The 14,576-nt window shown below is 38.7% G+C and overlaps 1 protein-coding gene across 4 annotated transcripts in view; it reads left to right on the top strand.

Annotated features, from left to right (window-relative positions):
• The window catches only part of b3glct.L (beta 3-glucosyltransferase L homeolog), a 245,904-nt gene that overhangs the window by 215,225 nt on the left and 16,103 nt on the right, over nt 1–14,576 (top strand). For 3 of the 4 annotated variants that reach the window (XM_018244677.2, XM_041580780.1, NM_001112890.1), the window contains 4 exon segments: nt 5,299–5,368; nt 6,798–6,911; nt 8,394–8,493; nt 11,257–11,376. In XM_018244677.2, the coding sequence (XP_018100166.1) occupies nt 5,299–5,368; nt 6,798–6,911; nt 8,394–8,493; nt 11,257–11,376 (404 nt within the window). 4 annotated transcript variants of the gene reach the window in all.

Genomic DNA, 14,576 nt, shown 5'->3' with positions numbered 1-14,576 from the left:
CAAGAATGACTCCCACCAGTTGTTCTAGGAACAATTCAAAGTCAGCAGTTAAATGTCATTCTGCTCTGTGAGGAGGTGGATAGTGATGGGCGAATAAATTCGCCAGGTACGAATTCACAGCAAATTTCCACTTTTCGGCACCGGCAAATAAATTCGCAAAACTGTAGTGAAAATTTGCAGGCGTCAAAAAAATCTGGACGCGCATCAGAATAGTCTCTCACATCAAAACTGTCACACGTCAACATTATTCAGACGCCCATTGACTTAAACAGAGGCGTTAAAATTGATGCGAGCTTCAAAATTGTGGCGAATTTACATGGGCATCAAAATTTGTGTTTCGGCGATATGAAGCAGGACAAATTCACCCATCACTGGTAGTGGAGCTTACTTCTGTTCATTAGTAGTAGGGATGCACCGAATCCAGAATTTGTTTCAGGATTCCTGCTGAAAAAGGCCGAATCCTTCTGTCTGGCCGAACCAAATCCTAATTTGCATATAGGATTTGTATTCGGTTCGGTATTCAGCCGAATCTTTTGCAAAGGATTCGGGGGTTCGGGCAAATCCAAAATAGTGGATTCGCGGCATCCCTAATCAGTAGCGCTGAACACTATCACCTATCAGAATCTTTGCTCCCCCATGCGTATATTTAAGATCTGGACATTACATTTTCATCTAACTGATTTTATATCAGTTATTGCCAATGTGAGCATATTTACTCAGCTTTGTTTCTAGTATCAAAAATAAAATGTTACATTAAAAAAGAGTCAAGAATGAACTCACTTATTGCAAAGTGTAATTTCAATCACAATTGCCATGTTGTTTTCCTCATACAGTGTTTTTTCTCAGAATTCCAGCATCATTGCTTGACACAAACGAGCGATTCTCTTGACACAATTGCGCTGTGCCTACATCTATTGTGTTTGATTCGCCAATGCATGTGTTCTTCATTTGCAGATTGGGCACAGTTGCACCAAATATATATCTATATATTCTGTCTGGCATCAGTTTTGGTGTTCACCCAATTGAAATTTATTAAAAAATTAAAACATTTTTAAAAAGTGAATAAGATCGACCTGTATACTCTAATCGAATTAGAATTGAATTTGCTTCAAGTTTGTTAACCAAAAATAAATTATATATTTTTTTAAAATTTGAAAAGTCCACCAAACTACTCCAAATTGATTGTAGGAGGTCCCCCATAGGCTAAAACACCAATTTGGCAGGTTTTAGATGGTGAATAGTGGAATTCAAATTCTTAAAGGGACAGTTACATAGTTACATAATTACATAGTTAAATTGGGTTGAAAAAAGACAAAGTCCATCAAGTTCAACCCCTCCAAATGAAAACCCAGCATCTATACACACACCCCTCCCTACTTTTAATTAAAATTCTATATACCCATACCTATATTAACTATAGAGTTTAGTATCACAATAGCCTTTGATACTATGTCTGTCCAAAAAATCATCCAAGCCATTCTTAAAGGCAGTACAGGATAAGTTTCCAATTTTTTCGAATGTGAACTATTCCCTAGTTGAATTAAACTAAAATAAACTAAAAATTACATTTTAAAAATTAAAATTTTCATGTCGACCCTTGATAAATCTGCCCCTACGATGTCTGCACCGGATGCTATAGCCGTAAGTGTGCTGAGCCTTTTGACCCATGTCGCGAATGGAATACTGGAGCTACCACCTGGTCTGAAGATGGCAGTAGTTTCAGGGTACCCCGGCGTTAACAGGCACAGCAGCAGCACCCAATTCAAAAGAGGAAGGACTGAGCTGCACTGAGTGAGACTAAACAGAAGTGCAAGAAGAAACACATTTTGGCGCAAGTGAATGAAAGTGGTTTAAGGCGCAACGCCCTGTCGCAGAAAAGCACATTTTGCTCATTATGTTTGCGGATATAGATGAGCCCTTCTGTGTTCAAAGTTGTAATTGGTAGTAATGTGAAGAGACATAAGTGCAAACGTGATTAGAGGAGATTGTTGCGATATCATGTTTAATAATGAAGGCTTAGATCAGGGGTGCCCAGACTTTGTTACACTGCGATCTACTCTCGACACCTGGCCGCCATCAGGAGATCTACCTTGATAACACGCAGTGAACATTTTTGACCATGCCCTTTTTATTACCACACCCCCTAATTACCATGTTTATTTTACAAAATTGGCAGGTCATGAAAGTTTAAATTTCCCCGTGCTTGCTGCTCTCAGCACTCCCTGCTGTCAGCCCTCCCTACCATGTCCTTTCTCTCCCTGCCTGCAGCTTTCCCTCCTCTGTCCTTTCCCTCTGTGCCTGCAGCCCTTCCTTCATGCTGTTCTTGTTGCTCTTCTCCCTTCCCTCCGTTTGTGACGCTCGTCTCCCTTCACTTTGTGCTGATCTTCTCCCTTCCCTTTGTGCCGCTCGTCTCCCCTCTCTTCCCTTCGTGCCTCTCTTCACCCTTCCCTTCTCTTTGTGCCGCTCTTTTCCCTTCCCTTTGTACCGCTTGTCCCCACTTTTGTGCTTCTCTTCTCCCTTCCCTTTTTGCCGCTCATCTCCCCTCTCTTCCCTTCGTGCTGGTCTTCTCCCTTCCCTTCTCTTTGTGCCACTCGTCTCCCCTCTCTTCCGTTTGTGCTGCTCTTCTCCCTTCTCTTTGTGCCGCTCATCTCACCTCTCTTCTCTTTGTGCCGCTCGTCTCCCCTCTCTTCCTTTTATGCCGCTATTCTCCCTTCCCTTTGTGCCGCTCGTCTCCCCTCTCTTCCTTTTTCCCGCTCTTCTCCCTTCTCTTCCTTTTGTGCCGCTCTTCTCCCTTCCCTTTGTGCTGCTCTTCTCCCTTCCCTTTGTGCTGCTCATCTCCCCTCTCTTCCTTTTTCCCCGCTCTTCTCCCTTCTCTTCCCTTTGTGCCGCTCTTCTCCCTTCCTTTTGTGCTGCTCTCCTCTCTTCCCTTTGTGCCGCTCTTCACGTCTGTCCAGTTAGAAAGTTGGAAGCAAATGTACCATTGTTTGGAATGGATACATGACTAAATCACTACTTTGCCCCATTACTATATAAGTGGCATTTTGTTTATATAAAGTCCAGCAGATATGGGCAATTTAGTCTGTTAAATAGTATTCTTTTGAAACACTTAAGCCATATTTGTTTCCATGCCAATGACACATTGTTTATTAAGCCAAGACAGCTGCTATTTTTTAACAATGCAAGACCAGATTTTCCACGCATAAATACATTTAGATATAAGTAACTTTTTAAATATTAAGTTTTGTCATTAAAGGATTCAGCTCTTGCACATGTTTTTTATTGTACCAAATTCCACAACCAACTGGGAGTCATTTACAAACTGACCTCAGAAAATGGTCCCAGTATAGCGATATCACTTGACTCCCAGGATTGTGCTTTGAACTGTACAGAAGATCAAACGAAAATTAATAAGGGGACACTTTTTAAAGGTGTTCGATTCATTTTTAATTGGAAACATTTGGGAAAAGTCAGTACAAGGTCAAGGTCAATTATTTCTAAGTTAGAAATCCGAGCAACTCCAATTGCCCAAATGGACCTTATTTATCATTCAAAAAGTCCAAAAAATAGGTTTGGGCAAAAATCCGATAACTTTGGACCTTTTCTCAAAAAAACTTCTCCGTAAATACTACAAGTTTTTTGGACTTTTTGGTCCAAAATCCTGAAAAGCATCGGATTCCTGGACTGGGACCTTCCCCATTGACTTATACAGGACCTTGAGAGCTTTTGGAGTCTGACTTTTAAGACCATCAGACTTTAATAAATCCGAAAAATCGAGAAAAATTTATTCCGAAAACAAAGTATTATTCAAATTTCGGATAGTCGGAGCATGATAAATAACCCCGTATAGGTCTCATTTACAAAAAGTGGGGCAGGGTGCAATGTCCGTGTGCTGTAGAATAGTAGGCATCCACCATAATAGAAAATGGGGGGTGTAGATTTGAATGGGGGTGTCAATAACAGAGAGGAGTGGAAGTTACAAGCTAGTACTAGTGATACATGTATGTTTACAAATGCAACAAACTTGACTGGTGAAATGGGAGAGATGGAGGTGATGGCACTAAAGGAGAAACATGCTATTGGCATTGCTGAAACATAGCTAACTAAGCAGTAAATATAGAATGCTATACTTTGTTTCTTAAGGACAGGGAAAATAGAAAAGGGGCATGTCTGTCAGGAACCTTAATGGCAGCTGGCACTCTTTAGATGCACAAAGGAACCCATGAGAATTACAGTGCTCGCCTAAAACCTTTTCGGGCCCGGGCTTTCAGCTGAGGAACCAACAGGGGTCTTCTGCTTTTAAGGAGAATTAGAGTTCGTAAAAAAGGGACCGGCAGGGATCAGACAGAATTGTAGTCACAAAACAGGCAAAAGGATCAAGGCAGGTGGGTGGAATCAAAGTCAGACAGGCAGAATTCAAAATACCAGAAATAGTCAGGGGCGGATTAACGCCTATAGCCTAGGGGCCCACAGGTTATTTTGCAATTAAAAAAAACGAATTCACCGTCCACTGTCTGCACTCTGTAGGCTGTAGCTGGTGCTTGCCAGTAAGAAAATTTCAGCAAGGCGGGTGCTGCACCTGATGTCTATCTATATAGTAGTTATGTGCATGCAAAGCCGGGCTGACTAGAGTTGTCTCTTTAGCAGAATTGGCAAGCACCAGTGATGTCACTGGTGTGCGTCAACGAAGCAGACTCATCCCACGGTCCGAGTCTCCAGCAGAAGACATGCAAGTCTTAATAGTTCTTGCCTGAATCCAGCAGAAAGCAGCAAGGCACATGGGGCAGCATGAACCTAACCAGGTTCAGCAGCAGTTGGGGGGGGCGGGCCCCTGTGGCGGGCCCCTGTGGAAAGTGTAGCCTAGGGGCCTCACATAGTGTTAATCTGCCACTGAGAAAAATTCTGAGTTTATTCAAATTTTTTTTTAAAAAAAAGTCTTACATTTACAAAATTCACATTTTAATAAACAGATCTCTGAATGTGTGAACTGGACTTTTATGCACTTTTTTTGTTGCTATGCTTCATTCTGAATAATGGGGCTTGAAATTCCTTTATTCTAATGCTTGTTATGTACATGCATTTTGTAAACCCAAAAGTTAAATGTTTCCTAATAAAGATGATATGATCCAATATACATTCATTACTCATTTTCAATAGTTTTAAAATTCTTCATGAATGTGATGAACATGATGTATGTGGTGTGGCAAAGAACCAAACTGGAGATGGTATCGATTTTTGTCGGCGGTTGTGTACTCTGCATTCATTTTCCCACTTTTATTGTTTTTATTTCTTTGTTCCTAGGGCAGCCCAGTGCAGAAGGAGGACATATTTGTTGCGATTAAAACATGCAAAAAGTTTCACAAAGATAGAAGTATGTATTTTTATCTGATGTTCTATAAATCCTCAGACTTATATTAAACTCTATGGCATTAAACAGCAACTTGAGTTCCAAATTTGATTGGACTAGAAAGGAATTTACTTTAATTTAAGGTGCGGTGCTAACCAGAAGGTACCTCAGCCATTGGACAGTAAAGTGTCCTCTCTACAAAAATTGGCCTGAATGTTGACGTCCAGAATAAAGACTCTTAGGGGGTTATTTATCAAGCTCCGAATAGAAAAGCTCTAAATAGAAAAAAAACTCAACATTTTTCACAATTTATTAAAGTCCGATGGTCTAAATACTCCAAATTCAAAACCCCTGCATCTAAAAGCTCTCGAGGTCCTGTATAAGTCAATGAGGAAGGTCCCAGTGTCTGTACCGATATCCGATGTTTTCAGGGTTTCGGTGCAAAATACTCCAAAAAAAATTTTAGTTTTTGCTTAAAACTCCGAAACAATTCAGAGTTTTCAGGGAGAGCTCCGCAGTTTCCCCGACCCTATTTTATTCTGACTTTTTTCAGGTCCGTTCAGGAATTCGGAGTTGCTCAGATTTGGATATTAGAAATACTGAGATAAATTTGGAGCTTGATAAATAACCCCCAAGTCTATAGATCAATAAGTGTTGGATTTGGGTTCTTAGCCCCAGACCTTCAGCAAAAGGGAGCTGGGTCGCCTTAAAAACAATGCTAGATTAGTACTTGTAAAACACCAACGTACAGGCCAAATATGAAAAAGTAAAACATTTTTCAAATAACATGTCCACAAAAGGCTTGCCGCATATGGCACTTAGTCATAGACTCGTGCTGATAATTTGGTGTTATGTAGGCAAAAAATGCATTAGGCCTTCGGTGGATATATTAGAATTAACTGTTTTGCTTCTTTTATACTTACCCTGTACGTTTGAGTTTTTGAAAATGTGCAAAGCCCAATGTTATTTTTATGAATGTTGACACCACCAAGCCTGCTCAATAAGCATCTGTAGTAGCTAAGTGCATTTAGCATGTGCACTGCAGATATGGGAATTTGATATCCAAGCGTCTTGGACCTGTGGTTCCCTGGATTATGGGTCATTCTGTAATTTGAATCATCATATTTCCGGTCTTTCAACTTGAAATAAACCCAATAGGTTCAAACCAACCCCCTCCGTGCTAACTCCTCATCTACCTCCCCCCGATTTGTCTGCTTTTACACATGAGCCTGTAGTCTATGAAGAGATATGAGTAGCCTGATTACAATATCAAAATTACACACTTCATAAGCAGAATTGTGCACCCTATTTGCCCACACAAGTTGGCATTGACCATTCAGTTTATCATAAACGTTCCCGGGCTCCTGACGCATCAATGGAAATCAGGTCTGGCCATGTCTACATATAATTATATAACATATAAAATATAACTAACATCATACTTTATTTCTAGTACCTGTTGTAAAGAAGACTTGGGAAAGGCAGGCTGTTCATTATGAGTACTACAGTGACTATGCCGATAACACAATCCCAACAACAGATCTTAGAATACCCAACGTGGAAAGAGGTACGTTTTGTGCAAGACATTTTCATTGTCATGTGATAGTACAGTATTACACTGTATATAAAGGGAACTGATTTTATAAAATGAGACATATAGTATGGATCTGTTATCCGGAAACCCGCTATCCAGAAAGTTCTGAATTACGGAAAGGCCATCTCCGATAGACTCCATTTTATCCAAATATTCCAAATGTTTAAAAATTATTTTCTTTTTCTCTGTAATAATAAAACAGTACCTGGTACTTGACCCCAACTAATATATAATTAATCATTATTGGAAGCAAAACCAGCCTATTGGGTTTATTTAATGTTTACATGATTTTCTAGTAGACTTAAGGGGGGTTATTTTCTAAGCTCCGAATACCCAAAATCCGAAAAATTTGTGATTTTTATTTATAAAATCGGACTTTTAAAAAAAATCACCAATCTTTCAGAATTTATTAAACCCCGAGGGCTAAAAAGCCCGAATTTAAAAACACAGTCCCATTGATTTTTGGTTGTGTCGGGGGTTTCAGGCAATTTCCCAATGTTTTCGGAGCTTTCGGGTGAAAACTCTGAGATTTCTGGGAAAATTCACGAATAAATCGTGAAAATCTGAGCTTTTCCCGCAAAGCAATTTTTCGGGAAAGGTAATAATAAATAAGCATTAAAAACCTGAGCGGCTTAGATCGGAGTTTGTAGCAGCCGATATTGAGATAAATTCGGACCTTTATAAATAACCCCCTTAGTGTAAAGATCTGAATAATGGAAAGATTTGTTAACCAGAAAACCCCAGCTCCCGAGTATTCTGGATAACGGGTCCCATACCTGTATAAAAATTGGTATTTCATGGTCCTTTGTCATTATCTGTAGTGCAATAATTGGAAATAATATTCATAATATCCCCTATATGGTAAATTAGGTTCCTACCTACTTCACAGGACTAAAATGTTGGGCTGAGGAAATCAGCAGAAAATAATCGAATATATGAATACCTAGGAAATAATGTAAACACAGTAAACTGTATTTCATGGGTTTATGCACTTATGCCTTATGTCAAGCTTTTATATATAGGTATGGGCCTGGTAAACAGAATGATTGGGACCTGGGGTTTTCCGGATAAGGGATCTTTTCGTAAATTGGATATCCATACCATTAATCTGTAAATAAATAATTTAAACATGAAATAATCCCAATAACATTGTTTGGATTCATTTTATCTTAGTTGGGAACAAAGACAAGGTACTGTATTATTATTACAGAGAAAGGGAAATCATTTAAAAAAAATATGATTTTTTTTAAAATGGAGTCTATGGAAGCTGACCTAATAAAATAGTATATATATATAAGAATATACACAGTAGCTTTTTATTTGACTGATCCTTTGAGTCCTGGGAAACACTGGGCCCTCCCAACATATATTAATGTTGTAAGTCTGTTAGTATGAATCCAGTTCTTGTCTACCGTTAAAAATATAACAGGCTTTTCTCAAATGAATCTGTTTTAGGCCACTGTGGAAAAACATTTGCTATTCTGGAAAGGTTTATGAAGTTGTACTTCGAGCGCACAACTTGGCTCATTATAGTGGATGACGACACTCTGATCAGGTAAGAAGAAGCACAGACAGAAATAGAATAAATATTCAAGTTTGCTGTTCTTTATCCTTTTCTGGTAGGCACCGATGACAGAAACATGGCATTTGTGCTGCCATATGTTTTTGCATTGAGTTATTTTTCATGTTGCTCTGTAGAGAGAGGGGGAGATTGTGTGTTTGTTTAAGCAATTTTATTTTTATATGTATTTGGTGCAAATGGCACAGCATTAATATCAGCTAAAAGAGGCATGTGCCTGTATGTGCCAGATGCTGCCATTATTTCTCAAGGACTTTTTCAGACGTTAATTTGCAGCGCATACACTAATTTATCAAAATGCAAAGTTGCGTCTTTAGAGACAAACGCTGGCGAAGTTTCGCTAACGTTCATTTCTGCTTCGTTAGTACACTTATGCTTAGGTCAATTTGAATAGGTCATATATATGTCTTTATTAGAGATGTTGGTGCAAATGCTTGAAGTGGCCACTTATTATTACAAATGTCCAAGGAAGCAAAATAAAGACAAAAGAGATCCTCTAATGCCCTAGACAGGAGCCCACTCTAAAACAAATGTGATATGCCGATCAAATGGTTAAAAAAAATATTTAAACAAAAATATTTAACAGTTACAACTTATAAATACGATCCCACTTTAAAATATAAAAAAAAAAGTTGTTTTTTTTTTTTTAATTTCTATAACTTCTCAGCATACAGGATAGGATGTCACTGGAGGAGGATGTCGCTTCATCTTATCAGTTTGCCAGGGCTAAGCTGGCGAAGGAAACTCTGGCAAAAGGGTTACGTAATGGAAAGCGCACACTTTAATGAATTTGTGTAGAAACGATCGTTCGCCAGAGCAAACATTCGCTCGTCGAAAGGGCGCGAAGCTTCGTTAGCGACGAACACTTTTGCTAGTGAATTGTCCTGTACGAATGTAAATTGCCTATGTCCCTGCGGATTGGATTTCTGCCAATTTCCGCCAGTGATCGCCACTTCGGCCTTTAGCGAATTATCCCCTCTGAATTTGCTCCATAATATCTTTACATAAAGGACATTATATCAAAGAATATTCTGCACAACCAACCATTGAGCAAATAAACACAAATTTGCATGTCAAAAAGTCTTCCTTCAAAGAATAACCAGTTTTAAATAATTATGATATAATTGTGAATAATTTGTTTTATGGAACATTCATTAAAATACATGGATCTGATACTGAAACAGGCCGGCACACATTATATATACAGAAGAGGGATATCCTCAGCTTTCCAATGTAACGGGACTATAATGCCATCTGTATTTTACCTCTTCAACTCCGCAATAACCGCTTAAAAATAGCTTAATATCCATTAAAAGTAATGTCTGGTGAAAGAATATATATACGTTATTTTAATATACACCATAGGAGTGTTACTTTATCCATTGGCTGCGTCAATGGGAGTTATTTATTAAAGGTTGAGTTGTATTTTTCCCAAAAAATTTTCAAGGGTAGTATCACTAAAAACTTTTATCAAATTTTTTGGGGATAGAAAAAAACTAAAAATTTTTGAGATTTATTTTGCCCCAAATCTGATAAAGGCCCAAATCTGAAAATACTCCAGCTAAAACCTGTCAAGGTCTTGTAGAAGTCAACGGCAGAGGTCCCTTGAACCATTTGAAGATGTTTTTTGCCTTTATGATTTTCAGGTTTTTATGGTGGTTTTCGAAATCATTTTGACGTGCGTCAATTTTGACGCCTTAAACAATTTTTATAGGCACGCCTATTTTGTCCAAATGCGGCAAATTCAATGAGCGTCCAAACTTTTTTGAAGCGCAGGAATTTTCACCGGCAAATGTTCGCCGTAGTTTCACAAATTTATTCACCAGCGGCCAAACATGGAAATTTGCTTGCGTCACTATTTTGCACATATTCTAGTTTTGTGTAACCGATAGCAATTACAAATACTATGGGGCAAATTCACCAAGAATCGTAGTTGCGCCAGGCGCAACTTCGCCACACTTCGCCAGGTGTAGTTTCGCCAGCGCTCCGCAAATTCACTAAAATCCGAAGTTGCGCTCAGGGGTAGTGTAAGGTTGCGAAGTTGCGCTGGCGTTGATTCGCGAAGCGAAGTTACGCTAGCGATGGTTAATTTGCATACGGCGCCAAATTCAAATTTCAATGGAGGAATACGTCCAATCACTACAAATGCCTGGGAAATCTTCAAAACATCAAATAAAATTTTTTTTTGGCCTACACATGTGCCCACTGTATAGTTAAGTTGCCATGAGTCAGGAAATGTAGGGGGGAAGGAGGGGAGCCCCAAAAAAAATTTCGATCTTTTTCAGCCTATCACCCATAATATAGAAAAAACGCCAGCGTTTTTTGGGTCTTAGAAAAAATTTGACCTTTTTTTGAAGCAATCCCTATCTACTCTATTGCGCTTCTCCTGGTCTGAGGTGGCGAAGGAAGTCTATCGTAAAAGGTAGCGTTCAGTACAATGCGCGCGTTAGTGAATTTGCGTAGTTACGTCCGTTGCGCAAATTCGCCAGACGTAAGAGTGCGAAGTAACACTAGCGAATTTACGCCAGCTTTCTTTAGTGAATTTGCGAAGTAATGAAAATGCCCAACGCTAGCGAATTGACGCTAGCGTTAGGCGATTCAGCGCTTAGTGAATTTGGGTCTATATATCTGAATGCATACATTTTATGTGAATGTCTGGTTTTTTTTAATGAATCAGGCTGCATTGTTTTGTCCTTTCTGATCATTTTGAATGAAGCTTTTACACTATTCTTGTTGCAGCCTCCCCAGACTACAGAAGCTTCTCAGTTGCTATAATCCACATGAAGCTGTCTTTTTAGGAGAACGCTATGGTTATGGATTACAAGCAGGGGGATACAATTACATTACTGGTGGAGGGGGGTAAGTGATTAATACACTGTTATTTAATTATAAATCTGTGAAATTGCTTCCACTTAATATTCCCGAGTTTGATTTACTGGATAATTTGGATTCTTAGAGGCATGCGGGTATCAGACAGCTGCCTTTTTAATTAGGTTTACTTTAAAGTTATTGCAAATATTAGCAGAGCCTTTGGGAGGCATGAAACTTTAGGGAAATACTTGTATTTAAAGGAAGCAAAGTTTAACTCATGCCGAGCGACATGTTTTGGTGGTGCTTGAATTCCGTAGCTCGGGGTGAAACATGACATGCAGAGGGTCTTCGGTACGAAGTTGTGATATTGTTGGAAACGGCTGGTTTAAAAAAAAATAATAAATTCTTCGGACTGGAGCAATATAAAAAAAATGAGGGTGTGTTTCAAGTAGCCAATAAAATAAGTAAGTAATAAGTATAGTGTTAAAGATACAGTTCCTGGAAAGCGTGCTCTGGTATTATCTAGAGGCAGCTAGAAAAGGAACAAAGGAATCAAATCAATTTCCTGCAACTGCCGGTCTCTCTTTCGGTTTTGTATCAGCCGAATAAGATTAATTCAAAGGTTATAAAAATAAGAGGTGACACTATTTCTATTGGGATTTCGCAGTAATTCGGCCGGGTAGTTTGATTATGCTTTGGACTTGGTACTGTGATGGAATTCATATTTTTTTCTCTGAGTAAATGCTGTACCATCGATGCTCCTTTCATAGGCTGCCAATTTCACTTTATAAATGAGTTTGTTCTTTGTGCACTGACAAAATGTTCATACTGCAGATACTGTTTCATTTCCTATTAAGTGGACCTGTCACCCAGACACAAAAATCTATATAATAAAAGTCCTTTTCAAATTAAATCCAATTTCAATTTTTTATTAAAGCATTCATAGCTGCTGTAAGCTCATTTAAAAATCTCAGATGTCAATCAAATATTGTCTGCCCCTCCTCTATGCCATGGCCATGGGCATAGAGGCGGGGCAGACAATTACTTTCACTTTCCATTCAGCACTTCCTACATGTCACTGCTCTCCCCACATTCCCCCGTTCTCTTAACCATTTAATTGTGTAGCCAGGGCATGGGGATGGACATCGGGAACCCCATTCTGGTGCACCAACAAGATTCTGAGATGATAAAAGGCTTTCCTTAAAAACAGTGTCCACAAAATGGCTGCTGCCTACTTGCTATCATTTTGAATTCCCAGACTGAAGGAAACAAGATTCAAATCATTTAAACAGTGTAATTAAAGTTAATTTTGCTTGACTTATGTGATAAAATAGGATTTTGAATAATTTTTTTGGGTGACAGGTCCCCTTTAAGTGGCAGATTTTTGTCTTGTTACTCAGCAATTGTAAATTCAGTTTTTTTGTGTATTGTCATTGGGGTCTTATCTATTTTTTGTCACCTCTTGCACATGGGGTTGACCAACTTTAAAGCAAGTGTAAAAAATATTCATTATAATTAGTGATGGGTGAATCTGTGGCGATTCACTTCGCCGAATAATTCGTAAATTGCCAGCGAAATGGTGAAAAATTCACGAAACGGCGCAGGCGTCTCTTGACGCCGGTGTCTGTTTTTTTTTTTTACTCCGGTGCACTCGCTGGCAAATTTCTCCAGTGAATTTTTGCTCTGTTTTGCGAATCGCGGGAATTCGCCCATCACTAATTATAATGATTATTAACTGAATTGCACTGAAAACACATGAAAGTAACGTGCAATTTTCTTGGATCAGAATTTGTATCAGTGGAAGGAATTAGTTGCAAGTGAGGCCTTACTCTTATACTAGTAATATTGCACCTTTTATAGAACTAATTAGTTCCGTATTACACAATGCAAATTCATTTGTATGGCAATTACACAAAATGTTCATGATTCTGTCTCCTTCTTAAATGAAAAGGTAAAAAATTTGTAGAACTTCACTTAACAAGACATTTGTGTATTACACGTAATGGAACTGTTTTCCAGAATGCTCAGGGTTTTCTACATAAGGGGTCTTTCTGTAATTCAGATCTCCTTACTTTACGTTTTTTTTTTATTAAAGTCCGTATGCCAAAAACGTGAAAATTTCTAGTTTTCTTACTATAAAATCTGAATTTTTAGTGGAAAAAAACCCTCAAATTTTCGTGATTTATTATACCCGACGCTGGTAAAAGTCAGAATCCAAAAATATTTAATCTCCAAGCTGTTGGGGTCATGTAGAAGTCAATGGCAGAGGTCCCATTGAAAATTTTAAGATATCCTGGACTGCGCTGAGTTTCTGCCACAAATCCGAAAAAATCGTGGGTTTTGAGCAATTTCACAAAAAAGTGTTTCGGCCATACTCCACATTTTTCGAGGTTTTTTCCTGACCGATTTTTTTCAATGATAAATAAGTCAAATTGTTGGACTTTTTTGCTCAAAAAAATCAGAAGAAATTGGATATTGATAAATAAACATGAATTAAACCCAATAGGATTGTTTTGCCTCCAATAAAGTTTCGTTTTGTCCTCGATGGGATCAGGTACAAGGTACTGTTTTATTATTACATTGAAAAGGCCTTTCCGTAACCAAACTTTCTGGATAACAGGGTTTTTGGCTTAACGGATTCCCACCAGATAAATATTTTCTGCTGAGAATTTGCTTGCTCAACTGTTGCAACATATTTTAAGGGGCCAGTGACACCAAAAAGTAGTAGCATATCCTCTTTACCTCATTCAGGTAGTAATATGCAGTGCATAACTGCAGCCATGCCAGTGAGATCATTACAGAAAACAGATTTAGAGCATTGCATTAACCCAGCCATTGCAAGGAAGAACATTGCAGGTAATAGATTTTGATTAGTTCTTTAACCCCAGACAGAAGAAGTGACTGAAGAGAATATATAACAATTTCCAACCATGTCTAAACCCGCATTAAATGATTCCCAGGGAATCAGTTAGGCAGGAGATTACAGAGGAAGGTGGTAGACAAGATCAGAATCTTTCCAGGAGGTAGTGGCAGAACTACCGATGGTGCGGCTGCACCAGGACCCGCACCCCCTGGGGGCCGGTGGTTCGTGGACAAGCGAATCTGCCACGAAAATTGGTTTGAGGTGGCCCTGATCTTTCATTATTTTTCTTTACAGCAACTACAAATAAAAACATTTTCTTGTGTAAGAAAAGTATACATTTGTACAGAGCCGTGAATGATTGAGCTATTTTATTTTATACCACTTT

This window comes from Xenopus laevis, chromosome 2L, assembly GCF_017654675.1.
Source record: "Xenopus laevis strain J_2021 chromosome 2L, Xenopus_laevis_v10.1, whole genome shotgun sequence".
Taxonomy (NCBI): domain Eukaryota; kingdom Metazoa; phylum Chordata; class Amphibia; order Anura; family Pipidae; genus Xenopus; species Xenopus laevis.
Note: the sequence above shows the minus strand (reverse complement) of the source record. Positions and strands in the feature narration are given on the sequence as shown.